Source organism: Blennius ocellaris, assembly GCF_963422515.1.
Source record: "Blennius ocellaris genome assembly, chromosome: 23".
In the NCBI taxonomy this organism is placed as follows: Eukaryota; Metazoa; Chordata; class Actinopteri; order Blenniiformes; family Blenniidae; genus Blennius; species Blennius ocellaris.
The window spans coordinates 17,127,848-17,148,757 of NC_137672.1; the positions used below are offsets into that span (position 1 = coordinate 17,127,848).

The 20,910-nt window shown below is 46.8% G+C and overlaps 2 protein-coding genes across 4 annotated transcripts in view; both read right to left on the bottom strand.

The window, feature by feature from the left end:
• The window catches only part of clcn5b (chloride channel, voltage-sensitive 5b), a 39,792-nt gene extending 27,673 nt beyond the window's left edge, over positions 1 to 12,119 (bottom strand). Inside the window, exons 1-2 of one of the 2 annotated variants that reach the window (XM_080519175.1) lie at positions 11,927 to 12,119; positions 11,234 to 11,392 (exon numbers count right to left, since the gene is read on the bottom strand). In XM_080519175.1, the coding sequence (XP_080375301.1) occupies positions 11,234 to 11,392; positions 11,927 to 11,942 (175 nt within the window). In that variant the 5' untranslated portion in view covers positions 11,943 to 12,119. Of the gene's footprint in view, positions 1 to 11,233; positions 11,393 to 11,518; positions 11,642 to 11,926 lie in introns of those variants that run through there. The other variant, XM_080519174.1, reaches the window with a different exon arrangement.
• Positions 12,120 to 13,752: 1,633 nt separating this feature from the next.
• Positions 13,753 to 20,910, bottom strand: part of shroom4 (shroom family member 4) — a 61,047-nt gene continuing 53,889 nt past the window's right edge. For both annotated transcript variants that reach the window (XM_080519180.1, XM_080519181.1), the window contains 8 exons: positions 20,156 to 20,217; positions 18,736 to 19,572; positions 17,877 to 18,425; positions 17,631 to 17,760; positions 17,424 to 17,525; positions 16,613 to 16,783; positions 16,339 to 16,481; positions 13,753 to 15,295 (listed from right to left, as the gene is read on the bottom strand). In XM_080519180.1, coding sequence (XP_080375306.1) covers positions 15,127 to 15,295; positions 16,339 to 16,481; positions 16,613 to 16,783; positions 17,424 to 17,525; positions 17,631 to 17,760; positions 17,877 to 18,425; positions 18,736 to 19,572; positions 20,156 to 20,217 — 2,163 coding nt within the window. In that variant the 3' untranslated portion in view covers positions 13,753 to 15,126. The remainder of the gene's footprint in view (positions 15,296 to 16,338; positions 16,482 to 16,612; positions 16,784 to 17,423; positions 17,526 to 17,630; positions 17,761 to 17,876; positions 18,426 to 18,735; positions 19,573 to 20,155; positions 20,218 to 20,910) is intronic.

Consider the following 20,910-nt stretch of genomic DNA (forward strand, 5'->3'; position numbering starts at 1 on the left):
GTCACAGAGCGAGTCATAATGACAAGCCGAACTTAGAAACGCTGTAGTGTTTAACATGTTCTACGTCAAGTGATCAGCGAGAGGGATAGATTCCATCTGGAATGGTAAAATAGCGCCATGAAAGCTTTTAAATTTCAACTTTTCCCAAAGAGTATATGCTACGGAAACGTCTATACTTTCACAAAAAACGAAGAAAATTACTACAATTGCAGCATAAAGCTCATTTTAATGAAACTTTCTGGTGCAAAATACAGGAAAATGTCTAGAAATGTGATCGATCCACATTTTTAGGGTCTTTAGGTGTTTTTAAAACTACAAAAGGTGCAGTTATGGTAAAGTTTGAGCCCCAATGGGAAAGACTTTTCAACAGGCTTTTCCTGCAATAAGAATAAGGAACAGTTGTTTTTTTACAGCCAGTGGAGAAAAGAACGTCTCAAACCCAAGAAAACATCCCATAATTTGTTGAGACCCCGGAAAACGAGCAGCCGAAAGACGGCGGGCATCATCGAGAAAGTGAGAGATAAAAGGTTTTAAATGCATTTAAATGTTTGAGCCATTTTACCTGTTTTGACTTTTCAATTTATTATTTTTCTTTGTTTTTAACATTTTCACCCTTTCTTGTAATTGAAGTTGATTTTCATATTCGACCCATTTTTACAGTTTTACCATTTTTAGGTGTTTTTTTTAAAACATTTTTGCCATTTTAATTTGTCCTTTTTACATTTTCTAGCTGGTTTTAGCCAATTTAACTATTTTTTTGACATTTTAGCTGCTTTACCTTTATTCTTCCAGAGATTTTCACGGTTTTTAAGTTTGTTTGTTCTTTTTTGCGAGGAGACAATCATGTCTTCATGTATAATCAAGTGAAAGCTTTAGAGAGCCACTAATAAGAGGCATTCATGAGTTCAAGATAAAAAGAGTTTTTTTTTTTTAAGAAGTAACCTTGACCAACATTAGGGAACATTAAAAAAAAACAACCTCCAACTGCTCTTTCATCCTTCCTCATTGTAGCCACAACACCGTGAAGGTCTGAGGGGGGGGGGAAATAAAACCCAAACACACTGGAATGTGGAAGTTTCTCATTTTAAAGGGACTCATTTGACATGAAGACATAAAAAAAAAAAAAAAAAACAAAGAAAGAAAAAACTCACAATATTTAGTTAATTTACTAAAGATTGGAACTGGAAGCCGGTCAAAATAAAGTAAATACAATCAAACTGACCGTGTCAGTTTATGAAATAGGAAGTAGATGCCACACACACACACACACACACACACACACACACACACACACACACACACACACACACACACACACACACACACACACACACACACACACACACACACACACACACACACACACACACACACACACACACACACACACACACACAGATAAGAGTGTTTAGTTTTCCCCACAGAGCTGTAAATACAAACACACTGAGCACCAACGCAAGCAGGACAGAAACATGGACCACATGACGTGATGAGATTAATGGAATTAATCAATAACTCTGATTGGCCGACAGAAAGTGATGACGAACTTATTCAATAGGAGCAAAGTTCCTTATATATATATATATATATATATATATATATACATATATCTCAGACCATAAAGAGACACAAACTCACCGCTTCCAAGCAGCTGTTCCTCGTCCAGCTGTGGACTGCAGGACTCCCAGACCATCTCTCACCCCCCCCCCACCTCCCTCCCCCCCAAAATAAAAACCTCTGCAGTTCCAGTTTCCACAACCAGACCAGAGAAACTGGAATTCTTTTCCCTGAACTCCTCAAGTGGACGGCGGTCGGCTGAGCCGCTCCCTCATTGGCTGAAGGATCTCGTTGCGTAGCGATGATGTCACATGTTTATAAGGTCTGACCCCCCCTCCCCCCTCCCCCCCAGAATGATGAGAGACCCCGATAACCACGAGGGGGGGGTGATTTCTCATTATAATTGACTTTCTGCTGGACATTGTGGGAACGCTGCCGTGTTTTGAATATCACATCCTGGACGGGAATGAACGAGTGAATGAAAGTGAATAATGAGAGTTTAGTGTGTGGATGAAGCCCCCCCTCCCCCCTCCCTCCCTCCCTCCCCCCCACGTGACCTCAGCAGGACCGCCTTATCAGGCCGCCGCACAAAAAGTGTTAAAACGTTGGTATTGACAGTCAGTTCTGTGTATTTACAGGAGATACGGCTGAACTTTATTCACATTCCGACGATTTAAACCCGTTAAGATGCAGGTTTTTGCCGCGAGGAATAAAATGTGTTTATTTTTAAAAGGCCGTAATTATTGCAAAATCCACTGAATGACGTTTAATGCTTTAAAATGTTCTTTAAATCTTGTAGTGTCGAGTTCAGTCCTTTTCTTTGACGAAAAAAAATCAAACAAAACAGAAGAATCCCCATTAAATAAGCACAATTACAAAGAATCCATGTTCCTGTCAATTTTCCAGGCATTTGATTGGTTAACGCTTTATATAAATACCAAATAACATCATACTTCATTATTCAATTTTAATCGATCCCATTTCTCATCCTGCTCTTTTATTCAACGTTCATATGCACCTTATTTAAAATTGCACTACTTTTTAAATATATTTAAATACGTCCTTTTTTTAATGCCTTTTTTACCGGTTGCTAAGCAACGACATTTCGTTGCCAGTTTCCTCACTGTGTGATGTACTGTGCAATGACAATAAAGAAAGTCTAAGTCTTATAGTCCATTATGACATCATAGCGTTACATTTACAAAGCGACAAAAGGAAACGCTAAAAAGTAAAAAACAAAACAAAAAAAACAGTAAAACGTGTCTAAACTGGAACATAAGCATTCCGTGAAAACAGACATTTTTTTCTGTCTCTCAGGGATGCGAAAAAAATATGAATTTAGTGAGTTCTCACGGCTTTTTCCCAACATAACCTCAGATTTTTCTCTCATTTGGCTTTTATTGTTATATATATAAAAGCTCCCAAGGGTTCCCAGCTTCTCGAGAAGCGACTTTAGTTTTGCATCACCGACGGGAACAGATCGATGAGGCGTCACGACCCAAAAAAAAAAAGCAAGGTTTTTTCCTTGCAGAGAGCAAGTCAAAGGTTTGTTACAACAAAGAACAAAGAAAAAAGAGATTCTGAGCAAAGAACACGCGACGTTAATGGAGCACTGCTCAGAAAAATAGGTCAGGAGTGGAGCGAGTTTCCAGCTGAGCTCGGCACTTTTGCTTTTTTTTTTGGGGGGGGGGGGGTGATGGTGGGGGGGGGGGCTACACTGAAATCACTGCGTTACACACCAAACTCTAAATCTCCTTCGGGAACATTGCCGTTTGCCAAAACTTCCCAGTATGCAGTCTGTCTCCAGATGACACACACACACACACACACACACACACACACACACACACACACACACACACACACACACACACACACACACACACACACACACACACACACACACACACACACACAAAAAAAGAAAAGACACACAGTCTCCGGCGAGGCTGAACCTTGAACCTTTGCGGGCTGATCGCCATGGGAACGGGCGTCTCCTGACCCCCCCGGTGACGCTCGCCGACAGCCACCAGGACGTCCTCGGCTCACGTTTTTGACTTAAAAATCGTCACGGCAACAAGATTCCCTGAGTTCTAACGTCCACAGGACAAGAAGTGTTGCCCCCCCCCCCCCCCCCCCCCCCCCCCACCCCACCCCCCCCACCCTCATGTTCCAAAGTTCGCTTCCTGGTAAGCGTCTTTCGCAAATTCTCAGGAAAAAACACAGTTGATGTATTATTTTATTTCAACATCTGGAACAACTTTTAAGGAACCGTGATGGCGATGAGTCATCGCCTCGACTCACTGCAGCGGTCCCATAATAAAAGCCCTGATTAATGCTCTTATCAGGCAAAGCTCACGGTTTTTTTTTTTTTATTTTGATAAATCTCCTCAACTCATTATGAAAGCAACACAGATGTTTTGACTGCACGCGGCATTAGCATTAGCATTAGCGTGTACCTACAGTCGACGTGACGCTTTAAATTGACATTAATTTCCTCTTTAGAAGCCGCAAGCTGGAGTTTGTTTTTTGTTTTTTTTTAACCCTATCAGAGCCGATCATATCTCGATATGAAGGCCCCGTTTCCGTGACAACCTCGTTTCCTTTTCAGGGACGTTTTTGGCGTTTACACTGCAAAACGTTATGAAAACTATGTCAGTGTTTTGTTTGTTCGTGGCGGATTTCACTTGAAGTCTTCGACCAAAAGTCCAAAATCACATTTTGGAATCCCCCGGAATTAATCCGGCGTCGTCGGAGGGAGGAGGGGTCGGGTGGGGGGGGGGGGGCAAAATGGCGAAAGCAAGCGTCGGACACATTTCTCTACAGGATGTTTTGATAGTGTCATGAGCGGCCTGAATAACAGGAGGCTCATGCTCGGCGCTCAGCGTGAAACCACATGAGCCTAATTTAAGCTTTTAAGCGATTTCCTCCCCCCTCGGGGCTGCTTCACACACACACACACACACACACATACACAAACACACACACACACCGGCTCGGCTGGATCCGGGGAATGTGCAGGAGTGCCGTCCAGTAAAAAGGAAGAACAGGGAAGTTCAGCAGATCCTGCATACCGCGGAGGGACGAGGAATTTTCTACGACCACGGAGGCAAAAAAAAGCCGTGACAGATTTGCAGCTGTGGTGAAATTCTGGAGTGCAAAACGTCCCCGGATGAACTTGATTTCACCTGAAATCCTGGAGAAACGTGTGTATTTAAATGCAGATTTAGATCTCTTAATCTCTGCAGCCTCCCCGAGGTAAACATCGCCACCGTGTCTGAATATGCTTTATTCCCCGTCAATCATTGTCCCCATCAACCTGCACTGACGGCAGCGAAAAGTCAAGCGAGGCAAAAAGTTGCACTGATGATAAGGGTGAGGAACGGATTTAAAACTGAGCAGTTAAAAAAAAAAAAAAAAGCCATGTAAGCGTACAATAGAACACTTGTAAACTGGACAATCAAGCTGTAAAACTGCAAATAAAACGTCACCTTTCGCGCAAAAGCGGAATAATCGTTTGTCTTGTGTGCGTGTTTTCGTCAACGACGTTTCAAAAACTGCTCTGCATGACGTTATGTGAAAGACAATAAGTGGAGAAGGATTTCTAGATCAAATCAGGAATAAGAAATGAGTCTAAATACGACCGGCAGTTCTAGATTTTATTGTTTTTTTTAATATTTAAAGTGACGTATCTGGAGTAAAATGTAGAGAAACTTAGATTTTTAGACTCATTTCGACATTAATTGACCTTCCGATGTCGAGTTTACATGAGTTTTCTCCATTACAGCCCAGAAACACGGATCGCTGAATGAACCAGATGAAAATTAAGTCAACTGATTTGTGTTTCTTTTGAAAAGTGGCCGTTTTCTTTAATGTACATCGGCTTGGCTTTTTAGAGACGAGCGTCACTTCCTCCCTGAAGCTGTTGACAGATTTTTTAAATAATAAGACGGGAAGGTCGACGGACAAATATTAGTGAAGCAGCCGGAGGGACGCGAAAGAAGAAAGTCACAGTGGAAGTTTTCGAGGGAAACGATTCAACATAAATCAACACTGATCTCGGGATTAGCAGCTTTAAATGAGAAAATTATATATATATATACACCAGTAAACTCCGTGATCAGGGAAGCCATCCTGATCACTCCTCCACCCTCCCATACCCTCCATCACTCCTCCACCCTCCTCCCATCCCCTCCATCACTCCTCCACCCTCCCATACCCTCCATCACTCCTCCACCCTCCTCCCATCCCCTCCATCACTCCTCCACCCTCCCATCCCCTCCATCACTCCTCCACCCTCCCATACCCTCCATCACTCCTCCACCCTCCTCCATCACTCCTTCACCCTCCTCCCATCCCCTCCATCACTCCTCCACCCTCCTCCCATCCCCTCCATCACTCCTCCACCCTCCCATCCCCTCCATCACTCCACCCTCCTCCCATCCCCTCCATCACTCCTCCACCCTCCTCCCATCCCCTCCATCACTCCTTCACCCTCCTCCCATCCCCTCCATCACTCCTCCACCCTCCCATCCCCTCCATCACTCCACCCTCCTCCCATCCCCTCCATCAGTCCTCCACCCTCCCATCCCCTCCATCACTCCTCCACCCTCCCATCCCCTCCATCACTCCTTCACCCTCCTCCCATCCCCTCCATCACTCCTCCACCCTCCCATCACCTCCATCACTCCTCCACCCTCCATCACCTCCATCACTCCTCCACCCTCCCATCCCCTCCACCCTCCTCCCATCCCCTCCATCACTCCTTCACCCTCCTCCCATCCCCTCCATCACTCCTCCACCCTCCCATCCCCTCCATCACTCCTCCACCCTCCTCCCATCCCCTCCATCACTCCTTCACCCTCCTCCCATCCCCTCCATCACTCCTTCACCCTCCTCCCATCCCCTCCATCACTCCTCCACCCTCCCATCCCCTCCATCACTCCTCCACCCTCCTCCCATCCCCTCCATCACTCCTTCACCCTCCTCCCATCCCCTCCATCACTCCTCCACCCTCCCATCCCCTCCATCACTCCTCCACCCTCCTCCCATCCCCTCCATCACTCCTCCACCCTCCCATCCCCTCCATCACTCCTCCACCCTCCTCCCATCCCCTCCATCACTCCTCCACCCTCCTCCCATCCCCTCCATCACTCCTCCACCCTCCCATCCCCTCCATCACTCCTTCACCCTCCTCCCATCCCCTCCATCACTCCTCCACCCTCCCATCCCCTCCATCACTCCTCCACCCTCCCATCCCCTCCATCACTCCACCCTCCTCCCATCCCCTCCATCACTCCTCCACCCTCCTCCCATCCCCTCCATCACTCCTTCACCCTCCTCCCATCCCCTCCATCACTCCTCCACCCTCCCATCCCCTCCATACCTCCACCCTCCTCCCATCCCCTCCATCACTCCTCCACCCTCCTCCCATCCCCTCCAACACTCCTCCACCCTCCCATCACCTCCATCACTCCTCCACCCTCCCATCCCCTCCATCACTCCTCCACCCTCCCATCCCCTCCATCACCCTCCTCCCATCCCCTCCAACACTCCTCCACCCTCCCATCACCTCCATCACTCCTCCACCCTCCCATCCCCTCCATCACTCCTCCACCCTCCCATCCCCTCCATCACCCTCCTCCCATCCCCTCCAACACTCCTCCACCCTCCCATCACCTCCATCACTCCTCCACCCTCCCATCCCCTCCATCACTCCTCCACCCTCCCATCCCCTCCATCACTCCACCCTCCTCCCATCCCCTCCATCACTCCTCCACCCTCCCATCCCCTCCATCACTCCTCCACCCTCCTCCCATCCCCTCCATCACTCCTTCACCCTCCTCCCATCCCCTCCATCACTCCTTCACCCTCCTCCCATCCCCTCCATCACTCCTCCACCCTCCCATCCCCTCCATCACTCCTCCACCCTCCTCCCATCCCCTCCATCACTCCTTCACCCTCCTCCCATCCCCTCCATCACTCCTCCACCCTCCCATCCCCTCCATCACTCCTCCACCCTCCTCCCATCCCCTCCATCACTCCTCCACCCTCCCATCCCCTCCATCACTCCTCCACCCTCCTCCCATCCCCTCCATCACTCCTCCACCCTCCTCCCATCCCCTCCATCACTCCTCCACCCTCCCATCCCCTCCATCACTCCTTCACCCTCCTCCCATCCCCTCCATCACTCCTCCACCCTCCCATCCCCTCCATCACTCCTCCACCCTCCCATCCCCTCCATCACTCCACCCTCCTCCCATCCCCTCCATCACTCCTCCACCCTCCTCCCATCCCCTCCATCACTCCTTCACCCTCCTCCCATCCCCTCCATCACTCCTCCACCCTCCCATCCCCTCCATCACTCCACCCTCCTCCCATCCCCTCCATCACTCCTCCACCCTCCTCCCATCCCCTCCAACACTCCTCCACCCTCTCATCACCTCCATCACTCCTCCACCCTCCCATCCCCTCCATCACTCCTCCACCCTCCCATCCCCTCCATCACCCTCCTCCCATCCCCTCCAACACTCCTCCACCCTCCCATCACCTCCATCACTCCTCCACCCTCCCATCCCCTCCATCACTCCTCCACCCTCCCATCCCCTCCATCACCCTCCTCCCATCCCCTCCAACACTCCTCCACCCTCCCATCACCTCCATCACTCCTCCACCCTCCCATCCCCTCCATCACTCCTCCACCCTCCCATCCCCTCCATCACTCCTCCACCCTCCTCCCATCAGGCAGAAGGTACAAAGTCCCACTGGCCAGAAAATAAATATACAAAAAGAAAATCTTTCATTCCTTCTGCAGTCACAGCCCTCAACAGCAAAGGAAACAGAATTCCGAGAACTGAAAACTTGCAGTCCGTTCCCTTCTCTGTGATTTTAAGTAACAATGTGTGTCGTACACCGTCCTTTAATACTAATTTTAGCATATTTTAGGATATAGGCTATTGCTGTTCTGTTCTTTACTGACTTATGAGTGTGTGTATGAAGCATTTTTTGACACCTTTGGGTCAGACGATAAAACTATCCATCTATATATATATATATATATATATATATATATATATATATATATATATATAGATGGATATATATATATATATATATATATGTTTGAGACCTGAGCTCGTTTTTGTTCCTGAAAAGCAAAAGCAAAAAAAAATTGCGGGTCGTCGAGCCAGACGTTCTCGACAAGACACAACCTGTCGGCTGGCTTTAGGAATGAAAGGATCTCATTGGGTGGGGGGTAAAGAGAGAGAGAGAGAGAGAGAGAGGGGGGGGGTCTCCCTCTTGATGAACTCAAAAATCTCGAAGCAGCGCGAGGCGAGGAGATAAAGAACAACCCGTCTCGTCGGAGGCTGACAGAACAGACCCCAGAGTCCTTTGGTATTGTTCCAGAGGCGGGTTGTTTACCCCCCCCCCCCCCCCTCCCTCCCTCCCCCTCCCCCCGGACTCTTCTCTCTAAAACCCCCGAGGCCAATGGCTCCCTGAGCAACAGGTTAAACAAGGCAGAGCCGGCCGACGAGTGGCTCCAATACTTTCTGCTGGTGTGAAGCGCGACGCGAAAAGGCGAGATAGACGGGATAATACAGGCGGTGTTGTGATCAAAAGTGACCCCCCTACATCGAGTGCCCCCTCAAAGTCTTGGTCTTCTCGCTCTGGTGCCCAAACTTTAAATGTTTTGTTTTCATTTGCAGATAAATTCCCCAAAAAATCCCCTCAAACTGAACATTCCTGTCATGGTCCATAGTTCAGAATGTGTAATTCAGGCTCCAATCACAATCGGACTTTTCACCGAAAACTATTAAAATACGATGAAAAGAAGTACTATTCTCTACGCCGTTGTAACATGACGGCTCGGCTTTAAATCGAGAGTTTTTAAAAAGCTGCACGAGCTGCCAACTTCACCAAAAGGGGAATAAAAACCACTGAAATGATGATTTGCCTTTAAAAAAAAAAAGCTGCAGTTTGATTTTTAACGCTGCCAGTAAGAAACAATGTAATGCATCATGCTATTCCAGTTTGAAATCTGATATTTGTTTCCTGTTTCGAAGTTGAACAAAAGAGCTTTTAAAAATCGGTCTTTTTTTTTTTAAATGGTACTAAAAGCAAAAATCCTCAACTGTTTTTTCCCCCACAGATTGTGAATTAACACAAAGACCAGTGAAGGTTTTCACTCTCGCCTCGTAACAAATCCTGACCACCAAATGTGACGACCATTGTAAAAAGTGGCACACTTTGCACTTATTGTATAAACGCACCGTGTTGCATCAGCATGACTGTAAAGGGATTGTTAATCATCGATACCAGCGGCTTTGCCAAGGGCTGCCAGCTCTGAAGAAAATAAAAAAATAAAAAGAAACTGCAGGATCCTCTTAAGAGCAGTTGCGTCGACAAAACAGAAGCAATCACCTGTTATTATAAGTTTAAGATAATTATGCACGTCTGAGTTGCGTCGGAGGAGGAACCAGTTCGTACCGGTGACACGACGTTACACGATTCCGACAGACTGGAATTCACCGGGAGAGAAAAGCAGTCGCCTTACGGTTATTTTAATAACGTGAAGACTGAAGCCACTAAAACTAATAGTCTTTCTTACAATTAAAGCAGCACGTGTTGGGAAAAGATACTACAAACTACTGAACAAATAAAAAAAAACAACTTGTATAACACTTAAATATAACATAACAGTGCAATCACGTGAGGACTTAAGTCACTTAAGGTTGAAATGTGTTTTATAAACCTAAAGCAGCGCATACTAAGAGATGAAAGTGAATTATACAAGACGATTTAAGCTTTAAGCTTCAAATGGCGGAAATACATTTGAGATTTTCGAAACCTAAAGCAGCATTTACTGTGTGTGTGTGTGTGTGTGTGTGTGTGTGTGTGTGTGTATGTCTCAAGAAGTTAGGTTTTTGGTGAGAAGACCAACTGCCTTAGAAATTAGCAGTTTATTACATGACTATGTCCATTCTCTGAAGTTAAATGCACATTTTTCTTTCACCATTAACCTTCTTTCATTGGGAATTTGCAAATCACAATCCTGACGTGCATGAAAAGATAATTAACTGGGTTTTTTTGGTTGACGTCACGATGAAACTGCAATAACTGGGCAGTTTTAATTTCTACTTTAAAATAAGTTATTGTTTCTTCCACATCAAGACTAAGAAAGACGATAAATCCTTGAAGTTGATTCTGCCTTTAGTTTGTTCCCCAGAAACCCGGTTCGACGGGTTTCGAAGACATTCTTCCGTCTTTTTATCAGAAACGTCGTCCCGGACCACGTTTCTGATAAAAAAAGACAGTTCGGTCTTCACCGGAGACGACTTGAGGGTTGGGACGAAGACCGAACGACACCCCTTGACTGTCGTCAGAGGCGACGGTGGGTTTGCGAAGACCTACATTCTGAAGAAGACGGAAGAACGTCGTTGAGAGGTGTAGCAACGTGTCAAAGGTTTGGGGGGGCGAAGGTGTAAGAACACCGACGAAAGGGTTCGCCTTAAAACCCTACGTGTCTACAATCTCCGAGCAAGACGTAAGAACCCTGTGGAACCAGGTCAAAGGTACCCTACAAAAAAAACCGATTCTGATGGTTTGTCTGGACCCTGGTTCAGGTGGAGGAGGGTAGGGTAGGGTAGGGGTGGGGTGAGGGGACTTGCTGGGCTACCTGAGCAGAGAGGAGGGTCATCCTCCGTGGTGGAGAAGTCCAGGGTCGCTCCTGCGATGTCCACCATCTCGTCGTCGTCATCGTCGTCATCGTCGCTGGCGGCGTGGGGCCCGTCGAAGCTCCCGGTGCGGTACCCCGGGTTGTCCATCCCTCCGGAGCCTGTTCACGACCACACACAGCCGGCATTATGTTTTTTGTTTTTTTTAACTATTTAAACCATCAACACACGGATTAACGTCGTTTTCTTCTCGGAAAGGAAAAAAAAAAAAAAAAAAAAAATAGTACCTCTGCCTCGATCACTTGCATATTTCCGATATAAACTCGCCAGAAAGTGAAACATGGTGTCGCGAGACAAGGAGAGACAGGCACCCCGCGGCGAGGCTTCTCACTCCGGGCACACGGCTGCTCCGACCAGCCGCCTCATCGCAGCCGGTAACGACAACACATCTCTAGTTACAGGGAAGTTTTCGTAACCATTTCCGCACTTTTAGTCTTTTTTTTTTTTTTTTTTCTCATCCAGCACAGCTGCTCGTTAGTAAACCGCCTCCTGCTGACGGGTTATTATTATTATTCCTCATAGAGCTACGAGCCTAGACGACGCCCGTGAAACACACGCGTTTGAAAACCGCCACAAAAAAAACTTCGGTTTGACGTCTTTTCGGGAGGGTAAAATGAGAGGAAGTCGTACTTTACCTGTGTGAGAGGACATAATCCGAGGAGTGACAAACGGTCTTGTGACTCGGATTTGCTCCCGTCTTCTTATGTCAACAGGAGCCCGTGGAAACTTGACAGCAGCTCACCCCGAACGCCGCTTTTCGACTTCCAATAGAGACCCTTAACGACATCCACGGCGGGCGACGTTCATGTTCAGTTCACAAAATCGACGACAAGCTGCACATTTGTACCGCAATTTCTTGTTATTTTGTCTTGTCACTTCAATCGGGCAAAGCGCGCGAGATAACGCAGGTCACCACTTCCGGTTGAACGATGTTGAGCTGCTGCAAATCGCCGAATGTTTTTTAAATTTTATTCTTCGTTCCGTTATTACATTATTTTAACTCATTCGTCACGTTTATTGTGTAGAGTTACATTAGATGTCCCGAAATGGGCGGGTAAATAAAATGGGTTATTATAATTATTAAGTCTAAAATGTATTAAATCATCTGGTTACTCGTCATGAATACATGAAATATAATCATAAAAATTGAAAGCAAAGTTGAACCGTTAATAAATCGGTTATTAAGTGCATTTGTATGCACATTTTTCAAACGTGCCGTTTTATTTTGTTAACCGGAACTTGTTGTTTACTTACGCCAGCTTGACGTGGTCCGTCTGTGAAACAGGGGAGATGCGTCGAGTGACGAGTTATCGCTTCTCCAACTGGGTCAGTGGAGCAGTTCGACTCATCGGTGTTCAATTGTTGTTAACAGGAGCCCAGAGAGAGAGAGAGAACGAGGCCGCGGGCACGCGCGTGGGAAACCACCGCGAGACCTCACGACCTCCGTAGGTCCAGAACCTATCGATCTGTCGTTTTAATGACCACTTTTGTTGTTTTATGTTACTTTGATGTCTTTGTAACGATCATTGTGGTCCATTTGCATCTTATTTAAATCGTTTTACACCTCGTTTTATCCTCCTTATTGTCATTATTCATTCTGCACCACTTTTTACATCGTTTGTGGACGTTGTGCAACTTTATCACTGTGTGCAGACTGGAGCTATTCAAAATAGCGAAAGGGCGACATCTCGTGGCCACTTGTAGAAACGACCCGATAAGTTTGTTATAAAATAAAGAATTCCATCAGAAATAAAGTCACTTAAAAGAAAATACTAAAACGAGGCATTAAAATAAAATTTTAAAAATACTAAAAATTAAGTTGAAATAATCAAATGAAATCTAACGTTTTGTAAATTTAACTGAAAAATAGAATATATCAAAATATTAACACTAAAAAAGACGATTTCAAACAAATAGTAAAATATGGCATAAAATTGAATTTATAGAAATAAAAAAAAAAATCAATAAAATTTAATCTGATAAATAGTTGATTGCAATAATTTATCAACATATATTAGTTGATAAAAAGTATTCGTATTTTCTACATAATGGTAAAAGTTGAAGTTTTCTTCTGGATCCAGTTATTCTCCCCAATTTGGTCAAAATCAACCATTTTTTCCCCTCCAATGATTCTGTTAACATTATACTTGTGAATGACTCAACCACTCCTCCTCCTCGTTCTTCCCAGCAGGGGGTCCAGTACATTTCCCCTCCGGAAGCTGCAGCAGCATAAAGAGACTGTTGACCCCGCAGAGTGTAAATCACAACAGAAAGCCACTTTTCTAATATTTATAGTACCTGTTCCTCACATTGGTGTATTTAAAAGCTCACAAAAGGTCTCTGTAATACATGTTTTATGAGGTAGGAGCTCTGAGATCCATTTAAAACAGTTTTAAAAACACTGGAACACAACGTTTTTTGTTTTTGTTTCCCCCTGTCGACTCAATAAGTTCTCAGTCGGTTTAGAAAAAGGCGGTTTTATTGTACAAGAATACACTTCATACAAAGTAATAGTGAGTTCAGGGTTGTTTGGTATTAAAACAGCAGCGATTAAAAAAAATAAAATTGGAACGTTTATTCAACTTCAAGCTGCTTCTAAAGGCAAAACTTTAACTTTTGCCAACAGTTAAGTGGGGAAAGTGATGGAACGGAGCAACGTGAAGCTGGTTTTTAACGTCCAACAGCCAACGTATGAACATTCCTGCTTCCGAATCTTAAATCGTTAAAAAAACCAAATGTCTTTTAGGCCAATTAACACGAGAAAACAACCTTTTTATGTCAATTAAAGCCGCAAATCACTTTTAAAATATTTTTTTAAAAGCCTATTTTAATCTGTCGTCCAGATTAAGAGCGAAATATTAGCAGCCTCTGTTTATTAGCTTAGATTCGCTTTGCATAAGGACTGGAAATGGCGGGGAACTGGAGTGGGTGTGGCCAATACGGATATGGGCGTGGCCACAGTGCTAATACAGACATGTCTGTTGATGAGGTGGGCGTGGCCAGTACTAATATGGGCGTGTCGCTTGCGTAAGTGGGTGTGTTTTTACGTTTTCCTTTTCAAAGGCGTTAAATTGCCAGATTAAAGCAAAACGTCACTTCTTGTATGTCGATTAGTGAGTTTTCTTCCGTTTCCAGTCTTCATGCTAAACTCAGGGAACCAGTAGTTGTAGCCTCGTCTTTAATTTAAAGAACTATTTTAAAAATATCGATATTTTTTTATCAGAGGCAGGAAAGACGATCGTCTCTGAATTTAGAAAAATGGCTGCCGGCAGAAAAACCTTTCATCTTAAACAAACGTATTGATTTAAAATAAAAATAAAAAAACTTCCAACACAAACCGCTAATGACTTTTGGACTCCTTCAACAATCAAATATACATTTAAGTCCCGACTTTTTTTTTTTCTCCCCCCCCCCCTCCTGTCTTTAGTTCAACTTTTACATCCAACTCCAGTCGAATATCAAAAACCTCGCTATATATATATTTATATACACACACACTGCATACAATATAAACACCGGTGTCTTCTGTACATGCTGCGGCGAGTGTCAAACTCCACGCGGGGGGGAAACACGTGTTACAGTAACGGGAGTATAAAGTGATAAATTCAGTATGTGTGTGATCCTCACAGGAAGAGACGCTCGGTGAGCGCCAAGGTCTTTGGTTAGCGTTAGCGTTAGCGTCGGGACAGACACCGGACACGCCGTCCGTCCACCTTCTTCTTCCTCGTTGGTGTCGCCGACCTGGAAGCGCCTCCAAACATCCCGACTGCTTCTCCTTTTTTAAAGACTGTGCAAATGGCCCCGTAGGGCCAGGGGGGCTCCGCCCGGCCGGCCGTTAAAACTGCCCGTACCCCATGGACATGCCCATCCCCAGGCCCAGACCCAGACCCAGGCCCAGGCCCAGGCTCTCCCTCAGCCCCCGCAGCTGCTCCTCCCCCAGGCGGATCTTGTCCTCCAGCTGCCTCTGCTCCACCAGCAGGGCGGCCTTCATCTTCACAAAGTGGCTGCGGGGCGGAAGACACAAAAATAACATGTATATGTAATGAATAATGATCTGATTCCACTAGAAAACTGCACTCGTTGTTCTCTTTTATTCCAGAGATTGGTTGAATCAGGAATCGGCGTTTTATTCAGACGATATGAAAAAAGGCAAGTAACGACTGGCAGATGCATGAGAATTTAATATCATGAAATAGCTCAAATTGTATATGTCTTTGAAATAAATTGTACAAAAAAAACATGTTTTGCAATGAAATAAACAAAAAGATAAAAAAAGAAAATTAACTGCTGTTGTCTATTTTTCAGTATCAATAAAAGCTGATTCAGAGAGATCCTTTTTTAATATATATATATATATATATGTATGTACTGACATTGCTAAATATCAGATTTTAGCCAAACCATTCAGAGATATTATTTCTTTTCAATGTACAAGATATGGAGAAAAATTTTTTTTTCCTTAATTTAAAAAAAATTCTTATATATACATACATACATATATATATAAGAATTAAAAAAAAAAATCATTAAGGGAAAAAATTTTTTTAGCCATCCTTTTTTTTTTTTTTGAAATATACTAGATATTTATTTTCTTTCACATAATGACATTTTTTTTTTAATTCTTAAAAAAAAAAAAAAAGATATATATCGATATTGGTCATTAGCAGACTTTAACAATACCATTCAGAGACACCCTTTAAAAAAAAAAAAAAAAAAAAAAATATATATATATATATATATATGATTTTTTTTATACTAAAAATATTTTGGTTTGTTTTTTAATTGAGTTTTAATCTTTTATTTAATCTTTTTCTTTATTTTTTTATATATATATTTGATATATATCTATTGGTAAATATGGGATGGGAAAACTTGTCACATACTGAATAAAAAATGGAATAAAGTTGGAATTATGTTTATATTTTGGACAAAAATGTTCATCTGTTCAGGTTTTGTTAAAAAAAACAAAAAACAATATGTTTTAAAAAAATATGAATCTTTTCCAGAAGACATTATTGACACAGCTTGTTTCCGCGGTGGTCGGTACCTGTAGTCCCGGTGCTGCTCGGGGGAGAGGCAGCGGCTCAGCACGCGGCTCACCGCCTGCTCTCTGCGGTCCACGTGCTCCTTCAGGTCCTGAGCCTCGGACAGCTGCCGCATGAGCTGACGCTTCTTCTCCTGCAGGGGGAGCTGCAGGGCAGACGTGGATTATTTTCAGCCTCAGTTTTTTTTTCCAGCTGGGAATCTCACACCCTCCCTTCCTTCCTCCTCCTCCTCCTCCTCCTCCTCCTCCACCTCCTCCACCCCCTCCTCCTCCTCACCCTCTCGTGGTGCTCGGTCTCGGGGTCCAGGGTGTCCAGCGTGGTCTCCACCCTCAGCAGCCTCCCGGACAGCGACAGCAGGAGACTCACCACCTTGTCCAGGTCGCCGATGAACATGCGGAACTTGTCCACCTCGTTGGGTTTACACACCGACACCACCATGTTCTCCACCTGCGCAAAGTTTCACATGTTATATTGGTGCAAAACCGCATCGGTTACTATTCAAAATCTCTGTTTTAACTATTTGAGTTCTTTATTCTTAAACAGTCTTACGTGTTTTTTCTTCCATTTTTTGGTTCTTTTTTTAAATTCTAGTCATGTTAGAACCTTTTTTTTCTTTATTCATTCATTTCAAGCACGTCAAAACAAAACCCGGGCGCACGCACATCCACACACTGACACACAGAAAGTAACGAAATGTGTATTTCATGAAAATATATTTATCTACACCAGTCGTATTTCTAGTTTAATATGCCTGAAAGGGGGGTTTGAAGAAGTCAAACTTAACTAATTGGACCTTAAAAAGCTGTTTTCGCCGTTATTTTACCCCCCCATTTCATTTTTTTTTTTTTAATAGAATTTTTTTTTTTTTTTTTTAAATCCCTTTTTCACCGAGGAGATGAGATTCCTTTTGAAAAACGTCTCTGGTGTGCAAATGAAATAAAAGTAAACCACAAACTTTCAGTTCCAGGGTCAGAAATCCCAACAACTTAACGTGGTGTCATCAGCAAATTTGAGACTATTGTGAATGAATGGATGAATGAATGAATGAATGAGTGAGTGAGTGAATGAGTGAGAAGCTTTTCCCCACCTCCTCCCCCAGCTGTACGTTGGCTCGGATGTCCTCCTGCAGCCCCCGCTGGGCCTCCCTCAGCACCCCCAGCTTCTTGCGGAGACTCTCCAGCAGCTGCCTCTGCACAGCGGGGGGGGGGGACAAACCGGTTAGACGCCTGCAGCTATCGGGGCTCCGCCCCCTCCCAGCCAGGCTCCGCCCCCCCCCCTCCCATCCCTGCCTTACCTTGTAGGTCAGCTCGTCGTCCTCGCTGCGCTCCCGATGCTCGGCGAAGTCCTTCATCTGCGACAGGAGCTGAGCCTTGGCGGCCGACGTGCTGTAATATGACGAGCAGCTGGAGCTGGCGCCGGACCGCCTGGGGGGGGAGGGGGAGGGGGGGAGGGGGAGGGGGGGGGGGGGGGGGAACCAGAACATGACCTCGGTCCCTCGCAGGGCAGATAAAGTCTTATTTAATGGTTGCTAAAGAGTCACCTGTCCAGGCTGTCGGTGCTGTGCTCCGCGGTCGGGTCGACGCCCCTCCAGCTCTCCAGGCCGGAGTCGCCCTCGCCGCCGTGCGGGAAAAGCTCCTCCAGACTCTCGCCGGCCTCCAGGGAGCCGCTCCCCGCCCTGGCGAGGCCCGACGGCGGCGACAATGGCGGCGATGACGAGGCCTCGAGCGTGTCGATGTCCGTCTCCAGGACGGTGACGGGCAGGGCGAAGCAGGGCAGCTCGCTGGTGAGGGGCGGGGCCTCGGCGGGGAGCTCCTCCTCCCGGAAGTCGTCGATGTCGGTCTCCAGGGGGACGTCCAGGTCGGCGTCCAGGCTGTGGGCGGGGCTCGGGCTGAGGGTCGCCTCGGACTCGGCTCCCGCCTCGGGGGCCGTGCGCCGCGCGTCGTCGAACCCCGGCTGGCCGAAGTACGACGCCGGCGGCGAGATCCCGCCGCCATTTTCCACCACGGCGCTATGAACTCTGGGAGACGGGGTTCTGTCCCACTGGGCCGCCGGTCTCACGACTGGGGGGTTTGGCCGGTCCAGGTCTGGCCTGCAGGGACAAAAATAAACGACTCAAATACGACAAACACAAAATACTTCAAAACAAATGTTTAAAAAAAACAACTAATATTGTAGCGACTTCGTCCCTTCTATAGATTTTTCCGTACAAAAACGAAAGTGTTTTAAAGGTAAAATGTATCGTGGAATATAACTTCAGGATGTCACGTCTGAATCAAAAGGTTGCCGGTTCGATTCCCCGACCGTACAAAGTGTCCCTGAAACGTTAAAACCCAAAAATGGCGCCCGATGGCAGGACCACTCACAAACAAATAAACCTCCCGACTTCCTGTTGGCCTCACCTGTTCTCGCTGGACTCTGCTGGAGGAGGAAGGAGAGGAGGAGGAAGAAGAGGAGGAGGAAGAGGTGGAGGGAAACCCGGGGCAGCCTCCGCCTCCCTCTCTCTCGGAGGCGGAGCCACCGGGCGGAACGCCCTCCTGGAGAACATGGGGCTGGGCGGCGCCACGGCGACGCTCCGCTGCTGGAACTGTCCGGGGTGCTGGTTGGGCGGGGCGTGGGCCGACGCCCCCTCCTGGCCGTGGGCCGACGCCCCCTCCTGGCCGTGGCTGAGGCTGCAGCTGCAGCGCGGGCAGCCCTCCGGCGCCTCCTGCCTCTCCGGGGGGAGGCTGTAGGACCGCGGCCGGGCCTCTTCGGGCGGGGGCACGTAGGAGGAGGAGTGGGCGGGGGAGGGGGCGGGGGGAGCGGAGAAGAGGGCGTGGTGAGACGCCCGCCGGCGGTGGAACTGCTCCCAGTTGGGGGGCGGCGGCCTGGGCGGGGGCGGCGCCTTCTTCCTGCTGCGCCCGCCCGCCGCCGCCTCCCCGCCCCCGGCGCCGCCTTCCTCCACCTCGCTCAGGGTCCGGCCGGCGGCCGCGGAGGCGGACGGCGACCAGCGGTGGCTGCTGTCGAAGCGGAGGTCGTTCTCCGACATGGCTCGGCCCCGGAGGAGGAGCGGGGCGGGCGGCGGGGCGGAGGCGTAGCCGTTGTGGTCATCGTCGCTGGCGTGGGATTGTCTGGAGCCCCAGCGGCCCTGATGGAGGAGGGGCTGCTGCTGCTGCTGGTGGAGGAGGTGGGGGTGGGGGTGGGGGTGGAGGGTGCTACCCTCTGCTGGCCTGGACTCGCGCCTCCAACTTGCGTAATCTCTGAAGTGGAGAAATAAAACGTGAGCTGACTGCGATAATATGACCTGTAATAAATAAATAAATAAACAGTTAATGTCTTTATTGTTTTAAATACCAGCGATCTTTTCTTTCTTTCTCTTTCGCCCCCAATGAAACAAGTTGTCTTTGCTGTTTTTGCTATTATTTTGCTACGTCAGACTTTTGTCACCAACAGGGAGGAAACAATTAAGGCTGCTAATGATTAAAATGACCTCTCTATCCATGCATCCAACCATCCATGTGTGAATATTATTAATTGCTCGGGGGCAAAAAGCGACTTTGTAACGCGGCTTCGTAACGCACACGGAATACAGTCGGCGAAAGTGGTCAAATTACAGTAAATGTTTCCTCTTCGCATTCCAGCCGCAGTGAACTGTGTCCGTCTCAGCTCAGACGTGAGCAGAGGCACTTTCAACCAGCCATGCATGTCCTGAACCCCCCTTTCATCCCCCCCCCCCCCCCTCACCCCACCTCACACAGGAATCACCGTCCGACCTGCATGGATGATTGCGCCGCACACTCAGAGCTCATTAGTGGCACTTTGTCACCGGCGGAAGCGACTCACCTCTCGGTCAGGCTGTACTTCCTGTTGAGCTTGGCGGTTTCCTGTTGCCGGGCGGGATACGTCTGCGTGGAGAGATTTAGACGCGGGGTTAATAACAGCGGAGGACTGGAGGAAGGGTCCACGCTGGACGGAGGTGGGTGTGTCACCCCGCCTTGCAACCGTTAACTGGGCCCCCCCGGGGACTTTCATCTGATTCTGGAGCTTTGTAGATGAAACGTCACGCTTTGATCTTTCTTTCTTTAATTCTCTGCGCCTTTAAATCTGCTCGACCATTTTCAAAACACAATTTTCGTATCTGCCCTTTGATAATAGTGGGTCACTTGTCGACATTTTGTCATTTCTATTTGCTTCCGAAGAACTTTTCGAAAACGCCGAGGCAGCGTCTGCATGAAATCGGGGGAAAATGCGACTTTTCTTCAATGCTGCTACTGCGCCAGCGCACCACGGCTGCAGCAAATAGCTCTTCTATGCTTGCACAGGCGGATGGACAATAACAATAGAAAAACAAACAACAGCACCCACTAGTGGCCGCATAGGAAAACTACACCGTTTTCAACTAAATTCACTTTACTGATGTGTTTTCACTTGAAACATTGTCACATAAACAAAACCTTAAACTATTCTTTTTTTTTACTGAACAGTATGAAGATTAAAAAAATTTTCCCCGTGGCTTTTATTTTGAAGCAAACAAAGAAATCTGGTTACTCTAATGTGATTTATTTTGTCTGTTCCATTCACTTTAACAGTAACATATA